We start from the raw sequence: 27,402 nt of genomic DNA, 5'->3' as shown, positions 1-27,402 counted from the left end.
CAAAAGAACATTAAGCAAAGGAAATGAATGTTTTAGAGAATAAAAGAATGAATTTGAGGACAACTTCGAAGGCTTTATCTTGAGTTTAGTGTTCACAGAACTCAATATAACCTTATTTTAATACGAATATGTTAGTTTCCTGAGTTTAGATTTGATAATGAATGACGCGTTTTGACGTGTGTACAACCTTGTTGATGTTCGTTGAACAGGTCTGAATTAATAGCCAAAACGTTCTCAACAAAACTATTGTATTGCTGTATTTGCACAAAAAGTTCCCTGAATATAAAGGGAGAGTGAATTTAATGACATCAAGTGTGCAAAACCTAGAACTTTAAAATAAAACTCTTTACTGGAGTCTGTGATATGGGGAGTTCATGGTCTCGGTAAGAAACACCGTTCGAAGCCTCGAGAAACTTATTAAATAACTAAGCTGTTCATTCCCAACTCATTTACGAACATCTTTTTTTTTATATTTGTAGTTTTATTATTATTCTCGCCCTGGCTGCTTTTTGTTTCTTCAAGGCAACTAGATTAGCACCTGTTGTAGCTTTCTCAGAAGACGAACGATTCAGATGTCTGTTAGAAAGGCCAATAAAAATTTAACACGTCATCGAACTATGTCGGCCGTAATCAATTTCTGATTTAGAGAAGGCCGTAAGAAAGGATCTCGCGGCTGTTTAGGCCTCAAAGCGTTAACAGCTACGTGCAGTCATTGAGAAATGTTTATAAAGAGAAAGCAAAAAGAAAAAGAAATATTACAGAAAACAAGGCTTTAATAACCTGTGTTACTCTATGTTTAATGATCATGATTTGATAATCTTCGAGCATTATATTTTCACGTCGCTTAAGGGAAAGTTTTGAAAAGTCAACAGGAAGAGACCAAGAAGTAGACAACATGTCTTTCGAAATATCTTGTTTGCCCAAGTGGGAAGTTTCTGGCAACAAAAATAAAGTTTCAGTTGCCTGAGAGAAAGATGACGTCCATATTTTTTTCGGGAGTTGAAGTGTGGGTTTATGATAACGGCCAGATTACGATCGATGTGACTTCACAGGAAATTTCTTTGACTGTGAAGAAGACTAAGCTGAAATCAATAAAAGAAGCCGCATTATTTTAATTTATGGAGACTCTCGTCCCTTGCAAAATTTTATCATTTTAAGGCGGACGGCAATCTGGTTAATACCTTTGAAAATCATTTAATAAATTAAATTTTATAAAACTTTACCATGCTCTACTGACAACATGCCCACTGATTGGTTGTGCACTTCGTTTTGCACGACGACACGCGATCAAGGGCATGTCACTGCCTTGCCTTACTCAGGCAATGTTATACCAAACAAGTAGAAAATAGCCACAGTTACAATTAAACGACTTGAAAAATTGTGGGAGAATTTAAAAGAACTAAGCGTGCTGCTTAGGTACTCCACATTAAGTTATGGCCGTAGAAAATCACTGCTCTTAGGCATCAGCCCGACTGGTGTCAAATTAATTGTCGCGACAACGGAAAACTGGCTGAACGCGAACTTAAAATGAACGGTTGATCTCTTGAATATTAAAATTTCTAGGAAAAAGCTAAACGATATGTTAAGATTCTTTTGGGCTGATTGAAATAAAGCAGCTGGATGTCGATGAAATGAGAGAGGGAAGACTCAACTTACTTTTATTTCTTTGTTTTAATTTACAGTGGATTTTTCGATTGCAGTCATCTAAAGTGTCTTAGCGCGTGGCACTGTCACGAAGATTTGTGTGTCTTGGCCAAACCTGCTCAAACATTTGACAAAGAACCCTCTCTTTAACGTAAAATCGCTCTTAGAGCACCGGTATGAAAATATGAAATGATTTCTCCGAGGGACAATAAACTATAAACAGTTTTTAGCGAATTCTGTAAAACTCCGACACAGGAGGAACTTGAACAAATTGGTTGCAATTCATTTCCATCCCGGCTAGCCATCTGCAGTCAAAAATGATTGATTCTAGTGTCTGTGCCCTAGTAGTGTTATTTTTAACAAAACTGAACTATTATTTTAACGTTCGTTTCGCTATCAAAGTGACAATAGAAATAGATGACACTGTCACTTTTTTTTAATTATTCTTGCTTAATTATCTCAGTAAAGTGAGTTGTTTCCCTAATTTTCCTTTTTGGACTCTAACAACCCTTGCTTAGTTTGTGTATTGGAAGGTCCTGCCTTAATGGCTGCATAGCTAAGGGAAGTTTGCAATGCGAGCGGTTGCGTCTTCATTTAACACCGCATTGTCTTTTGTCACCTTATTTGATTGCAAGTTTGAATCATAGTCAAAGTCTTGTAGAGTGCATTGTAAAACCTCCGACGGAACAGGCTAGCTTTGTGTGTCTTATTCGAAAATCTTGTGTCTCTCTTTTTGAAGTTACATTAATAATAGAGAGATTTAGAATAGATTAGTACATAGATGATGGTAGGGCAAAATAATTCTGGCCTTTTGATTCTAAGTCAAAACAGGCTTGGAAACTGAAAAAAAACTAGCTGCTAATGCAGGATAAACATTGTCACGTGCTCATTTCTGCCGTTTGCTGTTTGCCTTAAACGTAATTCTAAATTTCTCTTATAACTTATTAGTATTCTTTGGCGAAATCTCTTTAACTATAAAAAATTGCGATAAAACATTTCGTAAAAACATTATAAAAAGGTTAAAAACACGACGTTTCGATGTACATTACATCATTATCAAGTGAAATTAAAAATGCAAGATTGCGGCTATAAATACAAAAATGGACAATAGATATTAATTAAAATAGTAGCATTGAAGAATGCTACCGGTTAAACAAAAAGTTTCGCACGTACAGAGTCCGTTTGAGTGTTCAAGCAAGGCTTAAGTTTCTTGATGTACAGCATTTCAAATACCAAACAATCAAATTTGCTCTGACACTTTCTCAAGATGTTAAAATGGCCCTGATTCAATAGGTGTTTGCTCCCGTGAGCTTCAAGAAAATGTTTGCCAATTGCCGAGTTCTTGTGCTCAGCAACGCGTTGAAAAAGGTGTCTGGCTGTATAGCCGACATAATCTGCATCGCACAGATCACATGAGAAATAGTAAACAACGCATTGCTGATTCACAATCGACGGCTTAACTTCCCTAGGCTTAAGATCATGTTCTAATTTCCTACTAACAAAAACTGGCTGCAATATGGGGCCAATCTTATTACTTAGGTCGTTAAATTGCCTGCGAACCGCATTGGCAGCTACTTGATCCTTAAAAGGAAGGATAATTCTGATCTTACGACCGCCTTCAGGCTTCTCTTCCGCTGCCTGTTCCGATACATTACGAAGAAAATTACTAATGATGGAATCTATGAGAGCCCTAGGATAATCTAGGCGACTGAAAATTGAGCGCAATTTGTTACATTCTAAATTGAAAGCTTCTGTTGTGGAACATAGAGCGTACGCGCGATGTAACATTGTTTTCACTAAAGACACCTTGTATCGTTTGTCGGTATGGCTATGGTAATGCAAGAGTAAGCCACTGTTCGTTTGTTTCCTGTAAACTTGAGTTTCAAGTTTAGTCCCACACTTGATGATTTCAATGCCAATAAAAGGAATCATACCACTGACAGGGAGTTCCATTGTAAATTTCATGCTGGGATGGAGACCATTCAGAGTATTGAGAAACTCAGAGGCAGCGTCACCACTAGGCATTTTAGCCAGGGTATCATCCACGTAACGTTTGTACAGGTCAGGCATCAGAAGCTCACGGGAGCAAACACCTATTGAATCAGGGCCATTTTAACATCTTGAGAAAGTGTCAGAGCAAATTTGATTGTTTGGTATTTGAAATGCTGTACATCAAGAAACTTAAGCCTTGCTTGAACACTCAAACGGACTCTATACGTGCGAAACTTTTTGTTTAACCGGTAGCATTCTTCAATGCTACTATTTTAATTAATATCTATTGTCCATTTTTGTATTTATAGCCGCAATCTTGCATTTTTAATTTCACTTGATAATGATGTAATGTACATCGAAACGTCGTGTTTTTAACCTTTTTATAATGTTTTTACGAAATGTTTTATCGCAATTTTTTATAGTCAAATGTTTTTCTAAGTCTTTGCTTCTTCGAAATCTCTTTAGTATCCCTTTCGAGTGACATTTAAGGTGCGTTCGATTGACCCTATACCGAAAAAGGAATACATAAAATGATGAAAAGAAATCCCTCAAAAGAGGTTTTTGGAGTTACTGGAGCACAAAATCTCTCTTAAATTATCGTGTGTCAGGGTAAGTTTGCTGACATTTCTTCCCAAATTTACTTAAAAAGAGAAATTTGACAGCTATTCTGTTTAGTCTTATTCCGGAATGCGGTCAATCGAAAGTGATCTAAAATTACACTAAAATATAGTTGGCAGGAGTTTACACAGGGCGAATAATAGAAGCAGCGCTTAAAATTGCCACTAAATGAGAAGCTAAGACGAAAATTAAATGAAAATTGGTTCTGTAAAAGGCATGTCTCCAACCCGAGTCCTCTGTCTGCCTTTTATTTTGTTTTCCTTTTGCGCGCGCATGAAATTTTTAACCAATCATCATTAATTTGCGGGCTCAGGCATTCCAGTCAATGCGCGCGAGGAGCGCACGAGCATGGAACACGTCTACTATGACGTAATTTTTAAAGTTCGATTCATACTGTACGATGGGTCCGACTTTTTGGATGGCATTTATAGCCATTCAAAATGTTGTCCACAAGCTGATTACAAATGATAAAAGGTGAGTGAAAGCCATTTTGACTTGTCTTTTCTCGTTTAGATATAGCACTCCCCGGAAAAGACTTTTTTAAACTGAAGAAATTTGTCACCTGCTCATCAGTAAACTAAAGACCGCTAAAGCTCTTAAAAAAAAAAATCAAAAATGATGAACTCGACGCCATCATCATCCCTTTTCGATAGAAATATCCTCGACCATCATGCCGTGGTGCTCTTGTCGAGCGCGTAAACCAGAATGCATTGTTAGCAGCCACCACATTATGGGTGTTTATCAAAGAACGAGGGGTTTGGTTGTCTAACTAACCATTTTCCCATAGTATCTCCTCTTCTTCCTTGATCAGACTTTTTGCTTCGTTGGGTCGTTTTCCCATGCCTTGTTCGCACAGCTTTCTCGCCTGTCCAGGGTTCGTAAGGGCAGTAGAAATAAACACAGCGCATTTTAACACTGCAAGGGGTATCGAATGGTCTTTGCGAGCATTTGCGAGCATGCGAGCAGTTGTCAAATTTTTCTTGCGAGCAGCGAGCAATTTAGAAAAATACAGATGGCGAGCAGCGAGTACTTTGAATACTTTGTAAACTTTCCGCTAGCCGAAATCTCTCTTTTATAGGACACGTTGTTTTACGCCAAGTAATAGCTAATAATCTGGCTGACACCTCCAAAACAGAACAATAGTTACAGGCTGAACTGTTGAAGAAAGACTGAAGCCAGAGTTAAGGATGTTTAAACCTTTTTGTTTTAACCCTATCATAACTGATTTATCGTTTATATATGTATAAAAAATAACTACAAAGGAGGATTAACGAAATTTCGAGCAATCGAGCACATGTTAACGAGAATGCGAGCATGCGAGCAGTTGCAAAAATTTTGCGAAGAGCAAGCGAGCACCCGTGTAATTTTTGCAAGCAATTCGAGCAAAGGCGAAATCTTGCGTGCACTTTTAAATTAAATGGGACCATTCGATACCCCTACTACAAAATGCAAACGCATGGAAAACTCTTTTAACAGAAAACGCTTAAAAATTTTATTATGTACGAGTATGTTTAACATAATGGGGCACTCATAATCCAAACCGCTTGGAAGCGATACAAACCTCCCAAAGTTAAAAAAGTGGTCATGTTAGAACTGAGATTTTTTTTAACTCAGGAAAAACGACATTAAATTACGTTGATAAAGGGAAAAGAGGAGAAACCTAAGAGAAATGAAAATCGTAGTAATTTGTGTTCTTTTGACGTCACTTAGTAACACGTGACATTGTGCTTAACAGAAAGCAGCACTCCTGACTCCTGATACAAGCCGCTTGGAAACGATGTCAACTTAACAAAGCCAAAAAAGATGGCCATATTAGAGGCGAGAAAAATGCTTTTACGTCCTTCAAAACCAATTGTAATCACTTCTGCTTTTATAACGTTCATTGACATGTGACGTCACATTCAACAGAACGCTGCGCGCATAATTCAGGCTGCTTGGCGGAAGATTTTTCAGAAGAATCTCACCTTAGCCAAAGCCATTCTTCTGATTTCAGACCAGAAGAATGGCGATGGTTAAGGTGAGAAACAAGTGAACGAACATGCTAAATACAATAAGCAAAGCTACATTTTGCGGCTTGCCCGGTTTGTTTCATGTAGTCGGGACTTCGGCACCCGAGATCCCTCTCACTTCCCTAAGTGAGATAAGAGAGAGTAAGAAACTCCTGCACGATCCAGAGACTGCATGCATATCAACGGAAGCCACAAAGAAACCAGTCTTCGAATCTAATACTGATACACTGACCTTACTGGAAAAAACGCACTACAACAGAAGTGTTCCCATTGATGAAAATGAAATCTGAATTCCCAGGCCCGACAGTGTGGAATCAGATCGAGAACTTAAATTCTACAAGCTTTCCTTACTCACTTTGCTGCCTTGTTCTGGTTTCATTTATCGTGTGATTTTTTTCTTTCTTTCTTTCTTTTTTGCCTTTTATTTTTTTTCCTTTTTCTTATCACCCAAAAAACACTGAACCATTGGGTCCAGCGGTCCACTAGTTTGGTATATACTAAAACAATTATTCACTTCAGTGAATTTTTCCTTCAATCACTCGCTGTAACGTGGGGTTTTGAGATAACACTTTATAAAAACAATTATTCCTGAGCGTAGTTCATCATCAGACTTTTTCCTCGCAGTAATCTTCTAAGGTAACCGTCTAATTCTGGTGATGGTTTGTCCTAAAGATGTCTTGTTTCGTTTTCAATTACCAAAACCGACCTAGACAGTGTTATATCTTTGAGTATGGACAAACCTTTCTCGATAGCTTCATCGGTCAAGAAAAGGAGTCTTTAACTCGGTGAAGTTTGGCCTTTTTCTGTTGTCTTGGTCAAGGCCATCATTAACTGTTAACGGTTATTTTTTTTTAAACGGGACAACCAAACGGAGCATTGCGAAATTAGCGCGGAGTGGAGCGAAAGAAAACGAGTGACGTCACAACTGCTGATTGGTGAGATCTTCATACGTAAAATTAAAAATTAATATTACATTTGTCAATTACCATATTACTTAATTTGAAACCCCTACAGACCAGTAAAGTTAATATAATGTGTCTCCCAACTGCCAACCATATTATCTTCAATGAGGAACAAAACAATAGGCGTCTCAAATAAACTTGTCATAACACCAGCTATCACCTCAGTATCAATGATACCAAACAGGCGATAGTTATAACTAGTGAGAACTTATCAGCATTGAATAATTTACTTTACAGATTGGGTTGGAAAGCATAGAGTGGCCACACAAACTTCGCCACTTGGAGGTTATAAAATCCTCGGAGAAGGAGGGTTTGGTAAGGTAGGGATTCACAGGTAAAGTGGCTTCTTGAAAATAAATCATTTTCTTGGTTGTCCTGTTTCCAACAAGGCAGAATTTTCGATGTTAAGATCGATTATCCCTAAGAACCTCATATTCAATTTTTATCTAAAAAATACATTTCGCTAATAACTCTTTCATCAACTTCTCTCTTGGTATGTAGGTAACAAATATAAAATACTTACAGAGAAATTTGATTTTCTTAACATTTTAGGATTCGAACTTTTCGCACCCCGAGCTGTGCTCGAAACCCACTGGCGAGATCGTTATTTTGCAAGACTTGCAGCTGTTAGTTCTGGAAAATACATTCGCTAGTTATAAACGAATTTAATTGCAATCATAATTTTTTTAAAGCTTTTTTTATTTATTGCGGTAATTAAAATTACTGTAAAAAATCTGAGGGCACAAAGTTTATCTACTTTGAGCACTTTTCGCAACATGCGAACTAACAGCGGCTAAAAAAAACATGGTGGACAGTGAATTCGCTTCAATGTGATAGACTTATCTCGTTACATGACAGCTTTAATGGAACTCTTCTTGCGTTTTTGTTAAAATAAAATTGGTAAGAATTGTTTAATCTTGTTTCGTGGAGAAATTTTAAATTGACAGCCATCTCATTTCCTGGTTTGTTGCTCAACATTTGTTGGTGACCTGTTCGATGGAAATATGGCCGTGCGTGTTAGACGAATTTCACAACTTTCAGCTCTCACTTGTGGAACACAAACTGAGTTGCAGCCAAATGTTTTGATAGATTTTCATAGACGATGGATAGAACTTTTCAGTGATATTTAGAAGAACCTGTTAGTACGAGCCACTTTTGCAAGTTATTCCTTTGAACTTGGGCTCAATCGCATGCTGCGATAAGTCCTCAAATTAGATAAACTTTGTGCCCTCAGATTTGTTACAGTACTTAAAGCTTATGATTACAATTCATCACATTGTAAACGTGAAGGGTCATCGTTTATAACTAGCGAATTAAGCAGTTTTGAATGGTCTGTATTCTCCAGAACTAACAGGTGAAAGGCTTGCAAAATAAATAGATCAACCAAGGACAAATGCTTGCCGAAGCAATGTTTCTAAATGCAATTCTCCGAAAAAAAAAATTATTTGATCAAAATGTGAACCTCCTTGTCTTTCTTCTTTTATTTATTTCTCTCCTTTCCATTTTATCTTGTTTTCTTTTACTAGAATGTAAATTTGTAATTAAACTTGTATAGACAGGCCCGCCAAGACTAGCACTGGCTACCTGCAGTGCAATCATTGTAAACACTTAAAATTAAGAAAATAAAGATTGTTGTCGTTGTTGATGTGGATAATACCGGCATTGCATAACTCTCCGTTGCAGCTGTTGGACAGAAGTCCACCGCTGAGGTTGGGCTACAAAAAAGGCCATTTCCCAAGAATACGGGGAGACTCATTCTTTTTAAACGTATCTTGGGAAGACATGGTGGAGCCACCATATGTGCCATCCTCTGGTGTTGCGGTAAGTCGTTTTGTAGTAAGTAAGTAGTATTGCTGCGAAGTATAAACACCCTAACTTGATTCCCATTAACATTTAAGAATTTGGAGAAAAAGAGAATTAACGACAATTAAAATTGAGAAGTACCTTATCAAAGGCTTTCTTTCCATATTCATGTATCTAATGTGCGTAAAAAGATTAAAAGTCCTCAAAACTCTTAGTTAGGTGTAGGGCGAGGACGCGCGCGATTTCTTTTGCGCGTGGTTAGCATGAATCGGGGACAGGTTAGTTCAGTTAGGAGAGCAGCGGGCTTCTGTGCGGGAAGTCGCGTTTTCAAACCCCGACAGGACCAACACTCAGGGTATTTAAATAGCTGAGAAGAAAGTGCTGCCCTTGTAATGGCATTGCATCGATGTCTTCAACAAACGGTTAAACTTTCTAGTCTTCTCGGGCAAAGAAGATAAACCGTAGGTCCCGTCTCACAACACCCGTTCCTAGTATTAATGTGTGGGACGTTACAGGGGAAGTCTCATGGGATTTTTGACTTGTTTGGTTAAAAATGGTGAAATAAGCCCTTCACATAGCTACAAAACAATTTTAGAACAACGAGAGGAAAGAGATCAACTCAATTCTTGAAAAGAACAACTCCTGATCTGTTGTAGCGCATTTTGAAAACAAAAATGCGAGAACTTGAAAAATGTTAGCCTAACATTTTCCAATTCACTTCAATCCATTTCGACCAACTCTGTCTCTAGCCAGAGGCACTAATCGACAGTACTAGTTTTATTACACTCGGGTGATAATTAATAACAAAACTAGACAATTATTTTATGTTTCTGTTGACAGAGAAACATTTTTGAGTTTTGAAATGACATCAAATTCGCGTGATACTTTCTGTTCGAAAGAGTAGGGGACGTAGTCCCCGGTGTGAAGGTCTATCTCTAGCTCTGATGTGATTTGTCTTTCACATTTATGGGTGGGTGGGTGGGTGGGTGAGATAAAAAATGGACCGATAGCTGACGTCCGATCTCCCCCCACAGAAGAATTGTAAACCAACATACGAACATGTGATATATGCGGTATATAAATACAGTGCTATAAGTTGGAGAAATTTTGCATAAAATTATCAACGAGAGATATTGTTTTAAGGTTACCCTATACCTTCAGAGGTGTCTCGCGTCCAAGCGATGTCAGGCGCGCCCAGTTTAAGGACGGTGCCTACTAATATCGAAGTATTTTTGTGCGGTTTATGACTATGCGGGAAAAGCAGATCTTAGGTAGGTCTATTGGAATCCAAAATGAAAATTGGGGGTAGCCACGCATTTTTCAGAGATAATTAAGCAATAATATCTCTAAAAAGCGCCAAAATATGAAGCAATGTATGGGATTTTTTCCTAAATTGAAGCTTGATTATCTCTGAAAAATGCATGGTTACCCCCAAATTTCTTTCGAGATACCAAAAGCGTTTGCTAAGTTCTGCTTTCTCCGCATAGTTTTAAACCGCGCAAAAATATTCCTGAATTAGCAGGCACCACGCATAGGAAACCCGAGAATCTCGAGATGCGCAAAACGTATGCGCAGTAACAATAGTAGGCACCGTCCTTAAACTGTAGACACCTAAACCCCTATATCAAATTAAAGCTTATAGAGCTGGCTATCAAACTATATCAAGAATTTTGAAATAAAATGAATTGTCGAATTTTTCACGACCTTTAAATACGAGCGTCCGAATCACCTTTTTAAAGCTACAAGTCAAAGTGAATTTTGTTTTTCGCAAATTTAATTTGCTCCTCAGTTTCCGGACCCAAAGCGCTAAAAAAACGTGTATACGTTTTGCCATATTCAATCGCAATGAAAAGTTATAGAACATTTTCGAAATAGGATGAAAAAAATGTCGAGTGATCGTACGAAAATCGCTCTCGGAGAAAAAATATTTCGAAAGAAAAAATTCGCAGACAAGTTTTTGTTGTTTATATGTGAAACTAGCCACTGTCCGAATTTGAAGTTTTAGCTCCTTGAAGTGGCTCCTTTAAGTGAAAAATGTTTTCAAAATTCTTGGTTTAGTTTGATAGCTAGCTCTATAAGCTTTAATTTGATATAAGGGTGTAGGTGTCTACAGTTTAAACCAGACGCGCTACATCGCTTGGACGCAAGACACCTCTGAAGGTATAAGGTGTCGTCGACGAATTGTTTATGTATTTCTATTAAAGCGATCTTTCAGCATTGCAAAACAATAATTTATAACCGTCTTTTGCAACGATATCTCAGAGTTGTGTCATCGCTGCTAAAAATTGCATCCCTTTCCCAGTGTTCTCAGCGCAGGCGTTTTGCTAAGCATACTTATTGAGACCTCCGAGAATCGCCAAACCAGCACAAAGATGAGATCTCTGATAGAACATTCACTTTGCCAGTGTCCGTCATAGCGTGCCATGCTGTCACTGTTGTTGCTAGGAAACACCTTTCAGGAGCAGCACTGGAAACTAGTTGAATTCTTCCTTAGTTTAACTTGGAAAGATGTTTCGAAAGCAAAACTTGCGTCCATGAAGCGTGAATGTTTTTGATCGAATTCAAAAACATTTTCTTGCGTCCGTGGAGCAAGATTTGCGTCTGCAACATGTTTCTCACGCGGCTCCACTGGGAAACATTTACGTCTGCAAAAACGTTTCGTTTAGCCTGCACATACACTTGCAAAAAATTCAATCACTTTACACGAGTGTACGCAGCTAATACACTTTGAAAACAATGTGAAGCAGCGCCTTGTTTGAAAAGACAACTTGACATCTCAGTCATGCAGTGATACCAAATATGCATTCCCCCTCTTTGCTGTTTTATTTGTTACATAAACAATTTTATTAACATTTATTTTACATAAGAAAAATGTTTGTTTTACATCCTTCCTTTTACATCATAAAAATGTTTCGTTGTTTAGCCTGCACATACACTTGCAAAAAAATTAATCACTTTACACGAGTGTTACGCAGCAAATACACTTTGAAAACAATTTGAAGCAGCGCCTTGTTTGGAAAGACAACTTGACATCTCATTTAGTGATACCAAATATGCATTGCCTCTCTTTGCGGTTTTATTTGTTACCTAAACAATTTTATTAACAATTAATTATTTTACAAGTTTTATAAAGTTTAAAAAAAAGCATTGAGTAACAATAAATTATACAACCACTAAAAAATGTGAACAAAACTTTCAAGGCAAGACCTTGTCAACTTTTAAGTCAAAAATACTAAAAATAACTTCAAACATGTCAATTGAAGTTTTCAGGCGAAAACCGGAGCTTGTGAGATCGCACACCAATAAAAGGCTGAACTTATTGTTAGGTATTGCAAAGCCGTTGTAACGAAAGCCACTGACTGCTCTAATACATCGAACGACTACAATAAACCGATCAGATCTAACACAATATTGCCACGCGACCGTGTTACAGTAAAACCACAAAACTGATTTTGTACTGTAATTGGCAAACAACAAAATAACTAGTATTCTTCCACAAAACGGAGAATGCAGACGGTTACGAAGATCCCGATTAACTGTAAAGATAAAAAACGAAAAATGTATTAGGGAGCGTAGTAATTTCAAACACAACATACAGAACTTTGTGCAGCTAACATTTGATTATTTGATTAATAAAAGTTTACGACGAACCATACTGTAAAGGTGTGTTTTTGTTGTAAATATAGTCTTATAGAGGTGGAGATTCGAGCCTTCAGGTGTGTGTTCGGTGCGGTTTAAAGATCCCGCAAAAGTGCTAGAGACAGGGGGGTTGAATTGACTGCAAATTGACTGTTCTCAGACTCGCGTCATACGTGGATTTAGTTTGTTGTTGGTTCTCGACCTGGGTACTCCGGTTTTCCCCACTCCTCAAAAACCAGCGTTTCCAAATTCCAATCCCATCTGGAAAGTGTCCCGAGTTAATGCTCTGAGCTATAAACTTTGGTAAGTATCGACCAATTTTTGGTTGTATCGTTCTCTGACCGCAATCAGAATGTGAATGCTACTGAGCCAACTTCACCGACTGTGCCTTGTTAATTCGCTCACAGAATAACTCGACCTACTGATCTAAAAACTCGCCTCCAAATAGTCTAGGCTTCAAATTAAGGGTCCGTTCATTTTTTATGAGCATGGGGGGGCTGGTGGGATTTAGGGGGGGGCCACGAGAAAAAAAATGGCACTAAAGGGGGGGGCTACCAAAAAAAATTGAGTGAAAGAGGGGGGGGTCACCAGAAATAATTGGCTAGTAGGGGAAATTGAAAGTGGCTCAACACAAAAACAGATGAAGAAATTGAAAATTATTTCAATTTTATTTAATACGATTTTCCTAACCACTTTTAATTTGTTTTACATACTGAGGTCGAAATCTGCATTTCATATTAACAACAACTGAGGAAATGAAGCATATCTGTTGGAAAAGCAATAATGAATATAAACTGAAGTAGACACCTATGTTTGTACAAGTTCAAATTAATATAAAAACGTAACAGTCTCACTATTGAATCATCCGTGGGAGAGTAGTTTTCTATTAAGGGGTTGTACTCAGAACTATATCAATAGATTTGTTCTGTTTAATAGTACTCACTTTTATAAAGACTGTTGATTAGTAAATTATTTGAGCCCAGGAGTATCAGTAGACTCAGTAGTATGCCTAGTGTGAACACCCAGATTAGTTTTTTAGTAATAGAACTGTTGTTGGTGACTTCAGTTGACGGTAAATCTGAGCCGTAGGCCATCTTCAGAAAAGCTTGTAACTCTCATTTTTAATAGCAGTACTTTAATATCCAGGCGTGTAGGAGGGGGAGTTCGAACGAACCCCCTTTGAAGATCAATAATGGCAGAAGAAAAAGCACAATGAGGAGGTTGAACAACTACATGAGGTGTACCATGCGAGAGAGTAGAATGTCCGCCCTGGTTCTAATGTATATCAAATATGATATGCCTGTCAATCTTGACGAGATAGTCAATTTGTTTGAAAGCCTACACCCGAGAATGGTGCAGTTTACCAGCTTGGTGTATGACTATCAGCAGATCGAATAGCTATCAGAACTTGACAGGGCGCGGAATGTACATTGAACTTTCTTGTTTAAGTTGAGACAATTATGCCGCAGAAATGATGTATATAGCTTAAAAAGCTGCTGTAAAACAAATTTGTGATTTGCCTAAAATGGGTCTCAAAATGCAGGAAATGAGGTTTCTGGAAACCTAGATTTTCAAAAATTTCCGGGGGAGCATGCCCCCGGACCCCCCTAGTAGGAGCGCCTCCGGCGCTCAACAAACACCCCTATTTAACCCTTACCTACGCGCCTGATATCTGTGTGTCCCCTGTTTTTTTTCTGTTTAATATGACTCGTAATCGTTGATTTGTATGCTTCAATCCGTATTTTGTTAGTCAGATCTGTACGTGTATTGTTTCTACTCGAAGGGGAGTAATTACACGTTAAACATTTGCTTGATTATTTTTATAGTTCCTCTAAGAATCTAAATGGAAATTTAGGGTTTGCCGTTGCCGTAAACGTGTTGCTATCTATAAAACGTTTTTTTTTTTTTTTAACAAGAGAAATCTTTACCTAAGCAGAGAACGGTAACTTTTTAATAGTACTGTAAAGAAATCACAGTTATTACAATGTAACAATTACGTTTATCTTTGATATTAACAGTACATAAGCGTTTTGCTAAAGTTAGGAGTATGATTTGTTTCTGGTTGGGCGGGAGGGGGGGGGGGGGGGTCATCAGAAAAAAAGTTTCTGCTTGGGGGGGGGGGGGGGCCATGTAGAAAAAAATTGCATGCTAGGGGGGGGGGGGTCATACAGTTTCGTAGTGGCAATTAACCAAATCCCACCAGCCCCCCCATGCTCATAAAAAATGAACGGTCCCTACTAGTTCCCTTTTAAAGTTCACATGCCCACATAGCAAAAGAGAAAACTCAAGACAAGTGTGTCATCACCTGAATACAAGCAACACCTATTCCAGCAATTGCAAGAATGGTGAAGTGGTGCTGAAAGAACTCCTCTACTTGGGTCAAACATCCCTGAAAAGATAAAAAAGAAAAATGCCATCTTAAATGAGTGGCTGCAAATAGGGAGAAGATACTCCGGTGTGCCATATGAATGGTTGACTTAACGTGCGTCAACCAGATATAAGCCAGTTATAGTTGTATAAACTCTGACAATGAAGTGTATATGGTATAATCTCGCTATAATGGAAGGAAGACGTCTTGAAAGGCATCAAAAGAATTTAAATACTCTCTTCCCCCAAATCAATGCCTACAGGACATTTCCGGGCCATGTACAAAACTAAGCAGTCCAGTTTGAGAAAAAAAATAGCCCTTAAGAATCATACTAAACCATGTTTTGAATGTTTGGTTTTATCAACAGAGTTGAGAACTACAGGCAAATTGTACAGTAAATCTCTCAAAGTTTTTCGTAGTTTTCAATGCAAGAATAACATGCAAACATACCATATAACATTGGCTGCTGTGTTTCCTCTCCAGTACAAACAAGGCATTATCTATTCTAATGAATTATACTGTAAACTGTACATTAAGGCATAAATAAGTGGTCAAGTGAAGTGAAACCCCATGTCACCTTGCAGTCTACACTTTCACAAAGTCACTTGCTTCCCGTTTCAGGTTCTTGCTACCTCTATCTTTCCTATTTTCCAACCCCAACAAAACATTTCTGAGATTTTGTTGTTGACAAGTCTACATGTACTTGCAGTCTTGTCATAGAGACCTGAAGCAGTGAACCAACAGCGTTACATTATAGACATATTTGTACCTCATTATTAATATTTGAGGGGTGATCCCTCTGCCCGCAATCAGGTGTCTGTGTTTTACAACAGGAGTCAGGGACAATGTTGCCTTTTCCTTCGCTCTGCTGTTTCTGTTGCCAAGCAGTGTTGTTCCAACTGCTTCCTCCTGTGTCACCGCAACATTTGTTCTGCAAGGTAGCAAAGCAGTGACGCAGCGTATGCATCAAATTGGCCTCCCTTTTTTGTTACATGTAGGTGAGCAAGCTCTGCACTTACCATCTTATCCTTATCACTAAAGAAGCTTTGACACTTTCAACACTCATAGTGACATGCAGGTACTTTTGTACAGAAATACATTACAACACTACACATCTGATATCACCAATGAACCTGTCATGTTTGTTTTAAGCAGTTATTAAAATTTCAGCAGTGACCAAAATCAAATGTTTTCCTCAGAATATCACCACTAGTATCAGTATTGTAACGGGGAATCTTCTCATAAAGCCCAATAGGGTTTGCGGAGAGGTCCTGCTCCACTGAGCAATTGCATTATTAAAGGATCTTGTAAATGAAAAGCATCAATGGGTTCAATATTGATTGATTGATTGATTGATTGATTGATTGATTGATTGATAGATTAATTGGCTGACTGACTGATTGATTGATTGATTGATAGGCTGACTGACTGACTGACTGACTGACTGACTGACTGGCTGACTGATTGATTGATTGACTGATTGATTGATGGATTGATTGGCTGGCTGACTGACTGATTGCTTGATTGATTGATTGATTGATTGATTGATTGATTGACACTTCATCAAAAATACATGTATGGGCCAACCATGAGAATTATGATCACCAAACATGAAATGTACTGATTTTTAAACAAATTCTCCCAACTAGTACAATAGGAAATACAAAGAAAATGGTAAGGGGATTATGTGTGTTGATATCAGGGCTAAAAGGGTTCAATCATACTCAGTGGCTATATCATTGGATAGGTGTGCAGAAGCTCATGCCAGTCTGATTATACATGTAGTTGTGAACTCAGATTTTTCTTTGCCAATTAAGTGAATGAGTGAGGCAGTTGGCTAATATTAGCAAATACATACAGTAATTTAAATTGACCTTCAATCCATTTTCTTGCAAAACAGAATAAATGTGGTTATGCACCAAGAGCCAACATGCACAGAAACCGCAATGCAATGTACTGTTTGTATGTACATACACAATACTGTACAGGTGAGTTTTAATCAGAAGATCGCTAAAATTTCTGCTGACAATGTTTCTGCCATTTGAGCCAGATTTCAGTCATGGCTGTTTACAAATTATTTGTTATTTCATAAGATGAATGAACCATTTGCCACATTTTGTACATTGTTTAGAATCCTTACCAATTAAGAATTACATGTAAGCCTTCAAGACAAAAGTAAAATCAGATAAAGGTTTAAACTGGGTAATTTTGAGGAGTTTTCTCCTTTATACAAAGTCATGTTTCATGTGCACCACTTAGTGAAAAGGGATCTTCTAACATATTTGTAAGCGTTGAGCTATGGCTACTGTACATGTAGTTAAAAATAACTGTACAAAGACAACAGCAATTTCAAAAAATTCACCTCCAAGAGGTTAAAGCAATTTCATGAGCAGTCAGAAATTGGCTTTCACAAGGACAGGAATTACTAGAGATTTGGTACTACCCTTTTCCTTTTGTTTTTTTTTTTTGTTTTTGTTTCTGTTTTTATCTCAGAATTGCATCATTTGCCATAAGGTTCTTTTTTGCTTTGTGTGTCCATTTACCAATAAATTATTGTACCAAACCCTTCAATTTACAAATTCAATGTTACTGTACTAAGAGCAGACGGACACCCACCTCCGTCTGTAGCTTGTCAATAGATTTTGTCACATCCGCATTCTCACCATACTGTTGGTTCATTTTATCTTTTATGGATTCTCTTATCTCGTCTTTTATCTGACAAAAAGAAAGAACAACAACATTAAGGCAGCTCTTCTCTTGAGCTATTTTATTCAGTTGATCACCATGGTGCAAGCAGATGTTTGACAAATATTGTACATGTACACAATGCCTGAACATAAGCAACACCAAAAATAAACCTCTGCCAGGAATCATTCATCAGACAAAACAATGCATGCCCAAGGTCCAGTTTCTCAATAAGCCCCCCTACACTATACATTGCCACATAATTACACTGTACGTAACCTACTGAGTTACATTAAACTGTTACTGATGCTGCTAAAAATTATTTGAAGGGCTTGCTCAATAACTACGTCAAGTGAAGTTTGGCCATGAAATCCTAATACCTGCAAATTAGCTCCAAACAGACTCGTTATCACATAGGAAACAGTTTCAGATCTCTGTTCTTACAATGTATCTTAAAGCTTAAAAGTCAAAGAATAATAGCCTATGAATTTTACAATCTTTCCTCCCCAGTTCACAGAGGAGGAAAAGACTGGGTGACAAGAGAATCTGCGAGGGAGGTTAGCTGTACAGCTGTACATTGTATATTCAATTTGCACCCTATATAATTTTTACCATGGAGTGTAAAAGATAGAGTGAGCAAAAGTCGTTATTCAAAGAGCAGAAAGTTGGTACAAAAGCAATAACAGCTGCAAATCACATTCTTGATGAACAGAGAAATCAAGTTAGAGGGAATTGAATATTCTTAGTGAAGGGGCAGTGTCACTTTCCAAGATAACAAAAATTATGTTAACACTCTGACTGTGGTTATCAAATTATTGTAGCCTGGAAATTGTCAAAGATGAGACACACATCCTGTGTCACTGTAAGTGTGTTAACAGCCTCAAATAAAATCAATATGCATTACCTTACTGGAGTATACGAATGCCAGAATTCCAACAGTCAACTCCAGGATAAAAATCAAGATCACCATCACTAGGAACTGGAAAATAATCAAGAAGTATATATTCACTTAACAGACGATGTTAAAGTTGTCACTGACCATTAAATGTATCTAGAGTAAAATAATATTAACTGGGACGAATTTAACCCTGAAATTACTCTGTTCCTTCCTTGCTTCCTTATTTTTATACTATAGCTACATGTAGATGCTTTAATGTCATCTCAAGATCACAATAGATGAATTTAATGTCTCTGGCATAAAAACAGCCATTAGTATTTTAGAGAAGCTATTCAGTTTTTGGTTACAAATTAATGACACTTACAGAGATCAAGAAAAATCTGTTTTCCTTTGCAGCTCCTAAACACCCCACAATGGCCACAATAATCACCACAACTCCTGCTGCAATCATAAGGCCAGGTACAATCACATATATATCAGTGTCAAGTAAACTTTTGTAGTCACTCTTGTACACCATGATCCATATTCCTACTCCTGTGATTCCAATCCCTGAAAGCTACGAAAAAGAAGAAATTCTTATTTCAAGGTGATAAGAAGGAAGAAAATAAAAGAAGGACTACAGACAAAGCCTGAGTGTTTGAATTATGCGTTGCTCTATTAATGCAATATTCTGATTGGTTCCTTCTTGGAGTTGAAATCTGCCAATAATCTGTCGACAACACACAAGCCACTGTCAACGCTTGCAAGATAGCATGGTTTCATATGTTAGTTATGAAGAGGCAAGTAAAGCAGTCAGTTGCTCGTGACATAAACCACAGTACTGTGAATAAATTTTCAAGGCAACAATTCATGACTCTAGTCTGTTAAACAATTTTGGAAATATTTTTCTTCAAAATTCTGCATCCCCAAACAGTGTAAAAATTGTTGTATCTAGTCTTTTTTACAGGCCTTACAACCACTTCTCTTGGGAGTTTTTGCATGAAAGCATGTTTTATGTAATAATCTAATAACAATTTGTAATACATCGGCAAGTGAAAATTAACGGTATTTAAGCAAATGACGTTTCGGAGTCATGACGCCATTTTCAAGTTGATTAAAATAAACTTGGTGTCAGAAATAGTTCACTTAAGATTAACATAATCTGAAATAATGTAATGTCGCGCAACTAGTTTGGCTTAAATTGAGACCGACTGGACTCTAATTGACACCACTGACTCAATTCGAGCCAAACTATTTGAGTGTCACTACATAATTAATAATTTTCTGACCATGTTAATTTGTGTTGTATTTATTATCAAAGTTGAGAAATAATATATGTTTCACATATTCACATTCCTTTATCAAAGTTTATGGATGAAAGAAAAATGAGGGAGGGGAATCCTATTGGATGTGCTTAATTGGCTTGAAGACAAAATGAAATTGACACTTCAAAATCATTCGCCCGTGAAAGATGAAATCTCTGGCTTTGTTTGTAGTCTCTTACTTCTGCTTCCCTCCATGAATCGCATCCCCTCATGGGAGGTAATTTTAACGTGGTTTGCTAGTGTTACCATCCCCGAGAAAAACAAACAAGGGCCTGCTTGTAGTATAGTGTGGGTAGTCCATGCATGACAATAGCCATAACACAGTATTAAGCTTACTTGAAAACAAAGTTATAAACTTTGATGAGAACAAACCAAAAGTATGACTAACATTTATGCAACGCCTTAAGCTTATTAAAATTCCACAAATGGACTCACAAAGGCAAGGTAAAAAAAAAAAAAAACAGTTGGTAAGCTTATATTCCAGCTCAAAACTGAATTGATGTACACTGTTATGATTTCATTTCATTTGATTGTATTTGATCTGCACAGCTATGGCTTTTCTCCACTCAAAATTTATACAGAAACCTGAAACCTACTATTAACAGATACATTAATTATTTATAAGACAGATGTCAAAACACAATTAAGCTTAATGGTAATACTTAATTTAAAAGCTGACTTTTTGTTCGCTTTGCTGCATAGATTCGCTATTTACGGCGAACGTAAGAGAAATTGATAAGGGGAATTATCCAAAATGTATAAAAATTGCTACAACTGATTCAACATCCTACTACTTTAGAAAATGTAAAAGAAAAAAATATTTTACGCCGCCTAAAGATTCCTTGTTACTCTCAGTAGCATGCTCGGAATCCGCCTGGCAGCATTTTGTTGCCTTTCACTTACCCAAAATATGAAATTAAACACGAAGAATAATGTCTTCATGCAGACGATATTACAGAATCCTTCATCTCGGCCCTTCATCATCGGCGTCAGTGATAAAAGAACAACAGAACAGCACAAGAATTACAACGAACAAATGATCTAGATGCGTATTAAAACTTCGAGAATGTCGATTCGTTTATATCGGAGGAAGGCGTGAGCGCCGCCAAAGTCACGCATGACCAATCAAATCGCAGACAAAAGACCACGTGACGTTATCGAAACGGAAATACAGGATTGTTGGACAATGGAGAATTTTACACGGGAAGTGAACTGTACATACATGCAGCGAAAAAAAAAACATTTTTATTAGGAAGCCAATATTCACTTAGAAAATTTTGTATTTCTCATTTGTGACGCATTTGTGTAGTGAGTAAAACGTTGTCCGTCAGGTTGTTTCTTTGATGATCATGACTAAAGAAACCGGAAGAACAAAACATTTTGCGGCTCAGAAATGAGGACCACCAGCTTTCTGTGCCATTTGTGACGTCATCACAAATCTATGTACAAAGATGCTTTTGATAATCAGCTGATGCAGTGGGTAAGATCGATCGGATGTATCAGATCAGATTAGACACAAAATCAAAGGAATTTTCCCCATAAAAAAAAATAATAAACATGTGGCCTCCCACGGACAGGCTTGAGCTACTTCTTGTGAAAGTCAGCTCAATGGCTAAGACCAGGAGCCATAATTGGGGATGGAGACCGTAACGGAAAACCATTTGCCTCCCTTGCTGGGCCCTTCCTCATGTGCTAGCCGGCCTAGCAGGCGTAATCGAGGATAAGTAGGGGGAGCGAGAAAAAGTGAGGGGATAATTCCCGCTCCCCTCCCCCTCCTCGATTACACCAGCTACGCTGGCAAGCCATGTGTTGTAGAAAAAGATCTATTTTTAGAAAAGATTGTGCCACACGCGGGTGACTAGCACGCGTGTAATTGGTCAGTATCGGGGGTGAAATTTTTCAACGCGTTTAAACTGACGTCCAAATTTTTCTCTTCGGTGGACACATTTCAGGACCCTCACAACGAAAAGGTAACAATTGAAACAAGATAGGGAAAGTTGGAATGAAAGCATGCTGATCATATGACTCTCACAGTAAAGTAAAAGAGGCGCCAAGGCTGGTTTTCACTAGGACAGAAGCATAAGCATAAAGATAAGCAAGTGAGAACACTAGCTACATACATATAACTGAACAGACGCACACGCAGAAAACCATTCTTTTGACAGAGCTCTTCATACAAGCTCCCCTCAATGTTAAGCAAGCCTTGCTTGATGACGGACGAAACGGTTTACTGCCTTGTGCTTGTGCCGTGTGTCGTCTCTGTTCTCACTGGTGAAAACGGCGACATAACATGACATAACAAGCATAAGCATAAGCACAAGAAGAAGAACGGCGTGTTCGTTCTTCTTGTGCTTATGCCGCAGGTGTTCTCACTTGCTTAAGCGGCGTTTGAGCTCCTGCTTTTGCTTATGCTTATGTCCTAGTGAAAATTGAACAGCCCTGAATGAATAAAAAAAAGCTTGCAATTTACGGACATGTCACGGTACTCGGACAGGTAAGGGTTAACCGAATTATTTCTCAGCTCCTTTCCGTCACTTTTGAATGAAATGGTTCAAATGATAACCGACAAACATCGAAAGGTTATCCATATACGACAACTAGACCTGTCGTTGGAGAAAGCCTAAACATTTATGGAAAGTTATGATGCTGCAAAGTTGTTGCGCAATTTTTCGCGTTGAGCTCAGTCAGCTCTCACAAAAAGAGAAAAAAGAGATTTTGCTGCCAGTTTGGAATCAAGTTCTATGACCAGTTACTGAGGAAGAAGCACTGAAAACCACAACCGACTACATGGGTGGACTTCCTAATAGATAAAAAAAAAAACGCCTAAAACTTATACCAGTTTTATACAGCTTCTCACAATCGTAAAACCGCAACCGGTTTCTTGCCTATAAACAAAGCTTATCACAGATACCGGGATAAAGAAAAAACAGTGGCGGATGTATTTGACTGTGACTAACACCGAGTTGAAACATTTGCGCTGGTTTTAGGGTTTTAGTTAAGTTTACTTCAAAATAGTGTGAAAGTCTCTTCTGCGTATAACACTTTTTTTTCACCCACGCGCCAGCGGATATGCCGTTTGTATACTAGTTTCGTTTCACCTCTTCAGCTCTTAAAGTGTATATGACAGATTGTTTTCGAATCTTCATGTTGTTCTCGTATGAAAATCGGAAAAAAAATTCCCTATCAATTTTAATTTTCTTCCCCTCGTATGAGGCGGACAAATACGTGTAATTTCACTTCCGGTTGGGTACAAAACCACGCAAGACGGGAGACTGGGGATAGTGGGCCTGTGACGTCAATACAAGAACGCTACTTTCGCGGGTTCAGTGTTTTTGATACATTTTGCTAATTATTAAAATTATTTTTAATGTTAAATTTGCTAGTTTGGTGTTAATTGAGAAAATTTATCTTACGAACCTGAAAATTTCGAAACGCGGAATATGCAGTGAAGCCATGGCAGAATGAAATACCTGATGAAAGATAGTTCGGGTAAATTAGTGGAGAACCAGAAAACGTTTTTAAATTGTGAACGTGAAGAATAAATGGAGTGTATGTATGTTAGAGCTTTTTAGAATTATTGTTGCTTAACTATTTCTGAGAAATGCGTGGTTGCCCCCACCCCATTTTCTCTTCGGATTTGAAAAGCCCTTGCTAAGATCTGTTTTTTCCGCCTCATAGTCATCTGAACTGCTCAAAAATTACCTCTACATAAGGAGGCGCCCTCCAATGAGTGTTCTTTGCTTTATCCCGATCTTTTCTGTCGTCTTGAGCCGCATTTGGCGGACAGTCGCTTTATGCCGTAAATGTCATAGGCTAGAGTAAACATTTTATATATTTAAATTACATTGTACATAATTGTTAGAGGCGTCGGTTTTCTAATCTACGGCAAAGCCTCGGTGATTATCACGCATAAAACATTGTCAGTCGCCTGATTAAGGTATATCGCCTCTTTCAAGAAGATCTCATATGGCTGAGAATAAAAGCAAGGCATTTTATAGTAAATTACAAGTAACCTTAAACAACAAACACAGCAAACTTCATGTACCACCACCTTTATTTCTCATTAAAGAGAACAGAAAACCTTTTACCCCGTTTTTCCCTATTTCCTACTTATTGTTATTGATACTTAATGCAAAAGCTACAATCCTTGTATCTAAATAAGCCGCTAATTAGTATTTTGACAAGAGAAACAGTCACTTTTCTTAAACATTGATATAGAAGCAACCTAGGAGTCCCAAATTCTTACGTAGTAGATGTTAAGAATAGATATGTTTCTCAGTCCTTGCTCCCCTTCTAGTCAGTAATTGTCCCTGTAGGAGATTGTATTCCAACACAGAATGTGTATTTCGCCCTGATTAAATGAATTGATTTCTTCTGTTGCCCTTAAACTTTTAACGGTGGTCCCCGGGCCGTTAGCAGCTACACAGTTTGTATTTCCAGCATCTTTTTACCGTGCTTGTCAAAGCAACGTGTTTCTTTCGTGTCCCCTGCATCGCAACTGATGATATACCAGTAGCTTGCTCTAGGTCCCTCCTTCCACTTGAAAGTGATCGTGTGCTCGTGCCCAGCTCTCAGAGTAGTTGTCTTCCGGAAAATAACTCCATCTTTTGCCAGCTCCACCTCCTTCGCGGTGAGTGTGATTTCGTGCTTGTGTGGCCCAATTGAGCTCTCTTTGGCATCTAGGAGTGTCAGAGTCAATGGGTGGTTTGGTGGTGCAGTTGGGAGAGGTCCAAAACTACCAAGGGACTCCTTTAACACGTACCCATTTCTCTTGGACTGGATGAGGACATCTTTAGTGGCTTCCAGTTCTTTCCATACTGAGCTCCCTTCTCCGTGCACTGGCATAATGGGATACCTCTGACGGAGAGTCCCCACACCAAGGATTGGTGGTAGAAATACACGAGTTCCTGTGGCAACTGTGAGATGAAGTGCTCCAGTTTTGTTTAGTACACCCATGGAGCTTGCGGTTGTGTCCGCCGCGTCTCCAGCAACTTCGCCTCCTGAGAAGAATTCAACTGGGGTCATGTAGTACCTTTTACTGTTGGTACCATTAAGAGCTTTATCTAATGTTGGCCCTCCAAATCTCCCACCTTCCATGATAGACTTTCCATAATCGCTGTTCGCTACACCTTTGTATTCTATGTTGTAAGGGTTCCATTTGCTTAATGGGGTCATGAAGATGACTTCCATCGGTATGGCGTACGTAAACTTTTGATTGATAGACTTGCACTCCCGCTTCTTTCCTCTACCTTTGCACGTTTTGAGGTCCATCCCTGCAATCTTCGGTTGAGTGGTCATGGCCATGAAGAGGTTTTCATCAGCAAAACCTCGGTGTCGAGTAGCAAGCCCCATTGCACCTTTCTCCAACACTTTGAACCAGCGATGATAGTAGGCGGCATTAAGTTTCTTTTCTTCTTTAGGGTTGAGACTGTAAGCCGTAAGACCAAATGCATCGTCAGTCAGATTACCCGGGTAATTGTCTCTACCAGGAATCTCACCCATCAGTTCGTCTAGCAAACTCCATTTATTCCAGGTCATACCATCTTGAAAATCGTCATTGTCGAGTGGGTTGAGGGTGAATCTTGCTGCTCGAGACTTTGCGTGATCTTTTAGTGTTCTTGAAACAGGCATACGCGGGTGGAGCTCGTCAACTACGCGAAATCGGTTCAGTGGTATATCTCGGCTTAGTGGGTGACATAGGATTCGATAATTCCATTGCCCAAGAATTGGAGTGGAGTCGTTTTTGACACCAAGAATTGCCCTTGGCAGATACGAGTAGTTCTCCAAGTTATCTTTTCTCCCTGAGTAAGACGTAAACCGCACCTTCTCTTGCAGGTCGTGCCAACTCGTTGCGTCAATGAAATGCCTGTCACTTTCAAACGGTTCCTCTATTTCATCAGACGGATGCATCCATGCGCCTTCCAGGTAACAAAGAACTGGTTTGAAATACTTGCGGTAATCTCTAACGCTGTAATCCTGATCTCTCCAAGCTTTAAACCATTCATGCATCTCTTCAATTTGTTCGGGGACACTTGGTTTCTTTGTCACTTCTGGAGGAACTTCAGGAAATGGGATAGGTTCGATTGCTCCATACTCGCTGCTTGTTCGGTGGGGCATGTTCAAGCGGTAGTCATTGTGCCTCGTTCGGAACTCCACTCCGTTAAGAACTGCAACGAACTCTCCCAGACCAATGGTTCGTATGTTATTGGAATGATCGTGCATGGCCAGAAGTCGATTAGTACTTGCGTGTGTTTCCGCGTAGTAGTTCCTCGTTCCCTCCCGAAGATGACGAATCTGCTTTACACCAGAGTCTCCGTCTGATCGAATTCGCTCTTCAACAAACAGTTGCTGCAAGATCATTTGACGAGAGAGTTGGTATAAGGAATCCTGCAAGGTGTCTAATCGCTTTGAGTGTGCCTTGAGAAGCTCCTCGACTGAAAGTGCCCCTTGATCTTCTTGTTGCCCCAGTGGTAAGCCAACCAGGCAAACAAAAGATACCAGGACAAAGGTCCCACACTTCATCCCTGGGATCAGAAAAAGACACAACTAATGTTAAAAGAAAACTGATGACCAGGTTTTATCTGGGTCCCGTGTGTTTGCCTTATCTAACTCGAGACTAATAATGCTATTGTAACTAAGCTTGTTGTTTTACATCTGCTCTATCTCTATACGAAAATATGTTTCCTCTTAAAAGTATAGGTGTTGGCTTTCACGCAATCATGTATTTTTCAGTTGATGGTTGGTTTAGCTTTAAATTTTAGGTAACTAGAAACTGGTGATCTTGAGAAGTTCATCGTTACCAGGGCCAGTTTGCATAAATCATCTCATGTTAAGTGAGAAATTTCTACAGTCGTTCTCTGCCTTCTCAAGGATTTCCTTGAGCTTACTTTGCGTTCCTTTTCTTCGATAAACCGCCTTCAGTTGCTTGATCCAATGTAGCACTCTAGAAAACCCTCCGCAATGCAGAGAATGGTTGTAGAGAACCACCACTTATCTTAAGATGTTTCGTAGCGGGCCGCAGAAGCTTAAACTCATCGTTTTCCACTTGACAAAGTTGCAATTAATTATCACAATTTTTGGGCCATTAATGCCGAATAAGATGAAACTGACTATATGACACTAGACACTAGCTACTATTATTTTACCTGAAATCAAGTGAATATTTGGCAATTTATTCTGGCAGTCAGAATGTGGTTGCTTTTATCTTTATAACTCTTCAGCGCTTGTTAATTACTTTTAAGCGTTCCGTAATTACGGTGGATTATTATATTAAAAAACTGTTCTGATTTATTCCATCTAACAGTAAGTGATCAAGTACTGAATAATGTCTTTTGGACAATATCTCAGTGACACGCAATTATTGAAAAGGTCACTCCTTCATATATATCAATAGATCACCGAAAAACATTAAGGTCACTGCGGGGAAAAACTCCGCTCGTTGTGATAAGATATACCTTGGAAAAACCAGTGAACACTTGTT

At 38.5% G+C, this 27,402-nt stretch overlaps 2 protein-coding genes across 2 annotated transcripts in view; both read right to left on the bottom strand.

The window, feature by feature from the left end:
- Window positions 1-11,832: 11,832 nt before the first annotated feature.
- LOC146484569 (CD151 antigen-like) lies at window positions 11,833-20,961 on the bottom strand. The gene is made up of 7 exons (XM_085104626.1): window positions 20,826-20,961; window positions 18,983-19,174; window positions 18,625-18,699; window positions 17,652-17,750; window positions 15,805-15,966; window positions 14,973-15,056; window positions 11,833-12,564 (listed from the first exon to the last, which is right to left on the bottom strand). The coding sequence occupies exons 1-7, from the start codon at window positions 20,904-20,906 to the stop codon at window positions 12,511-12,513; spliced, it is 747 nt and encodes a 248-aa protein (XP_084960752.1). The 5' UTR covers window positions 20,907-20,961; the 3' UTR covers window positions 11,833-12,510.
- Window positions 20,962-23,653: 2,692 nt separating this feature from the next.
- LOC146484565 (uncharacterized) overlaps window positions 23,654-27,402 on the bottom strand; it is a 46,816-nt gene continuing 43,067 nt past the window's right edge. The window contains exon 2 of the mRNA XM_085104672.1: window positions 23,654-26,446. Within this exon, the coding sequence (XP_084960798.1) occupies window positions 24,342-26,444 (2,103 nt within the window). The 5' untranslated portion in view covers window positions 26,445-26,446 and the 3' untranslated portion in view covers window positions 23,654-24,341. The remainder of the gene's footprint in view (window positions 26,447-27,402) is intronic.

This window comes from Pavona decussata, unplaced genomic scaffold (assembly GCF_977016875.1).
Source record: "Pavona decussata unplaced genomic scaffold, jaPavDecu1.1 SCAFFOLD_32, whole genome shotgun sequence".
NCBI lineage: Eukaryota > Metazoa > Cnidaria > Anthozoa > Scleractinia > Agariciidae > Pavona > Pavona decussata.
This window is presented reverse-complemented; position numbering and strand designations above follow the sequence as displayed.

What these genes read in the sequence shown, in the direction of transcription:
- LOC146484569 (XM_085104626.1), bottom strand. Translation starts at nt 20,906, where the DNA reads ATGATGAAGGGCCGAGATGAAGGATTCTGTAATATCGTCTGCATGAAG. An exon ending in TGTTTAATTTCATATTTTGG is followed by an intron (nt 19,175 to 20,825) that starts GTAAGTGAAAGG and finishes TCTTTTTCGTAG; the next exon opens with CTTTCAGGGATTGGAATCAC. An exon ending in TAGGTGTTGCTTGTATTCAG is followed by an intron (nt 12,565 to 14,972) that starts GTGATGACACAC and finishes TTATCTTTACAG; the next exon opens with TTAATCGGGATCTTCGTAAC.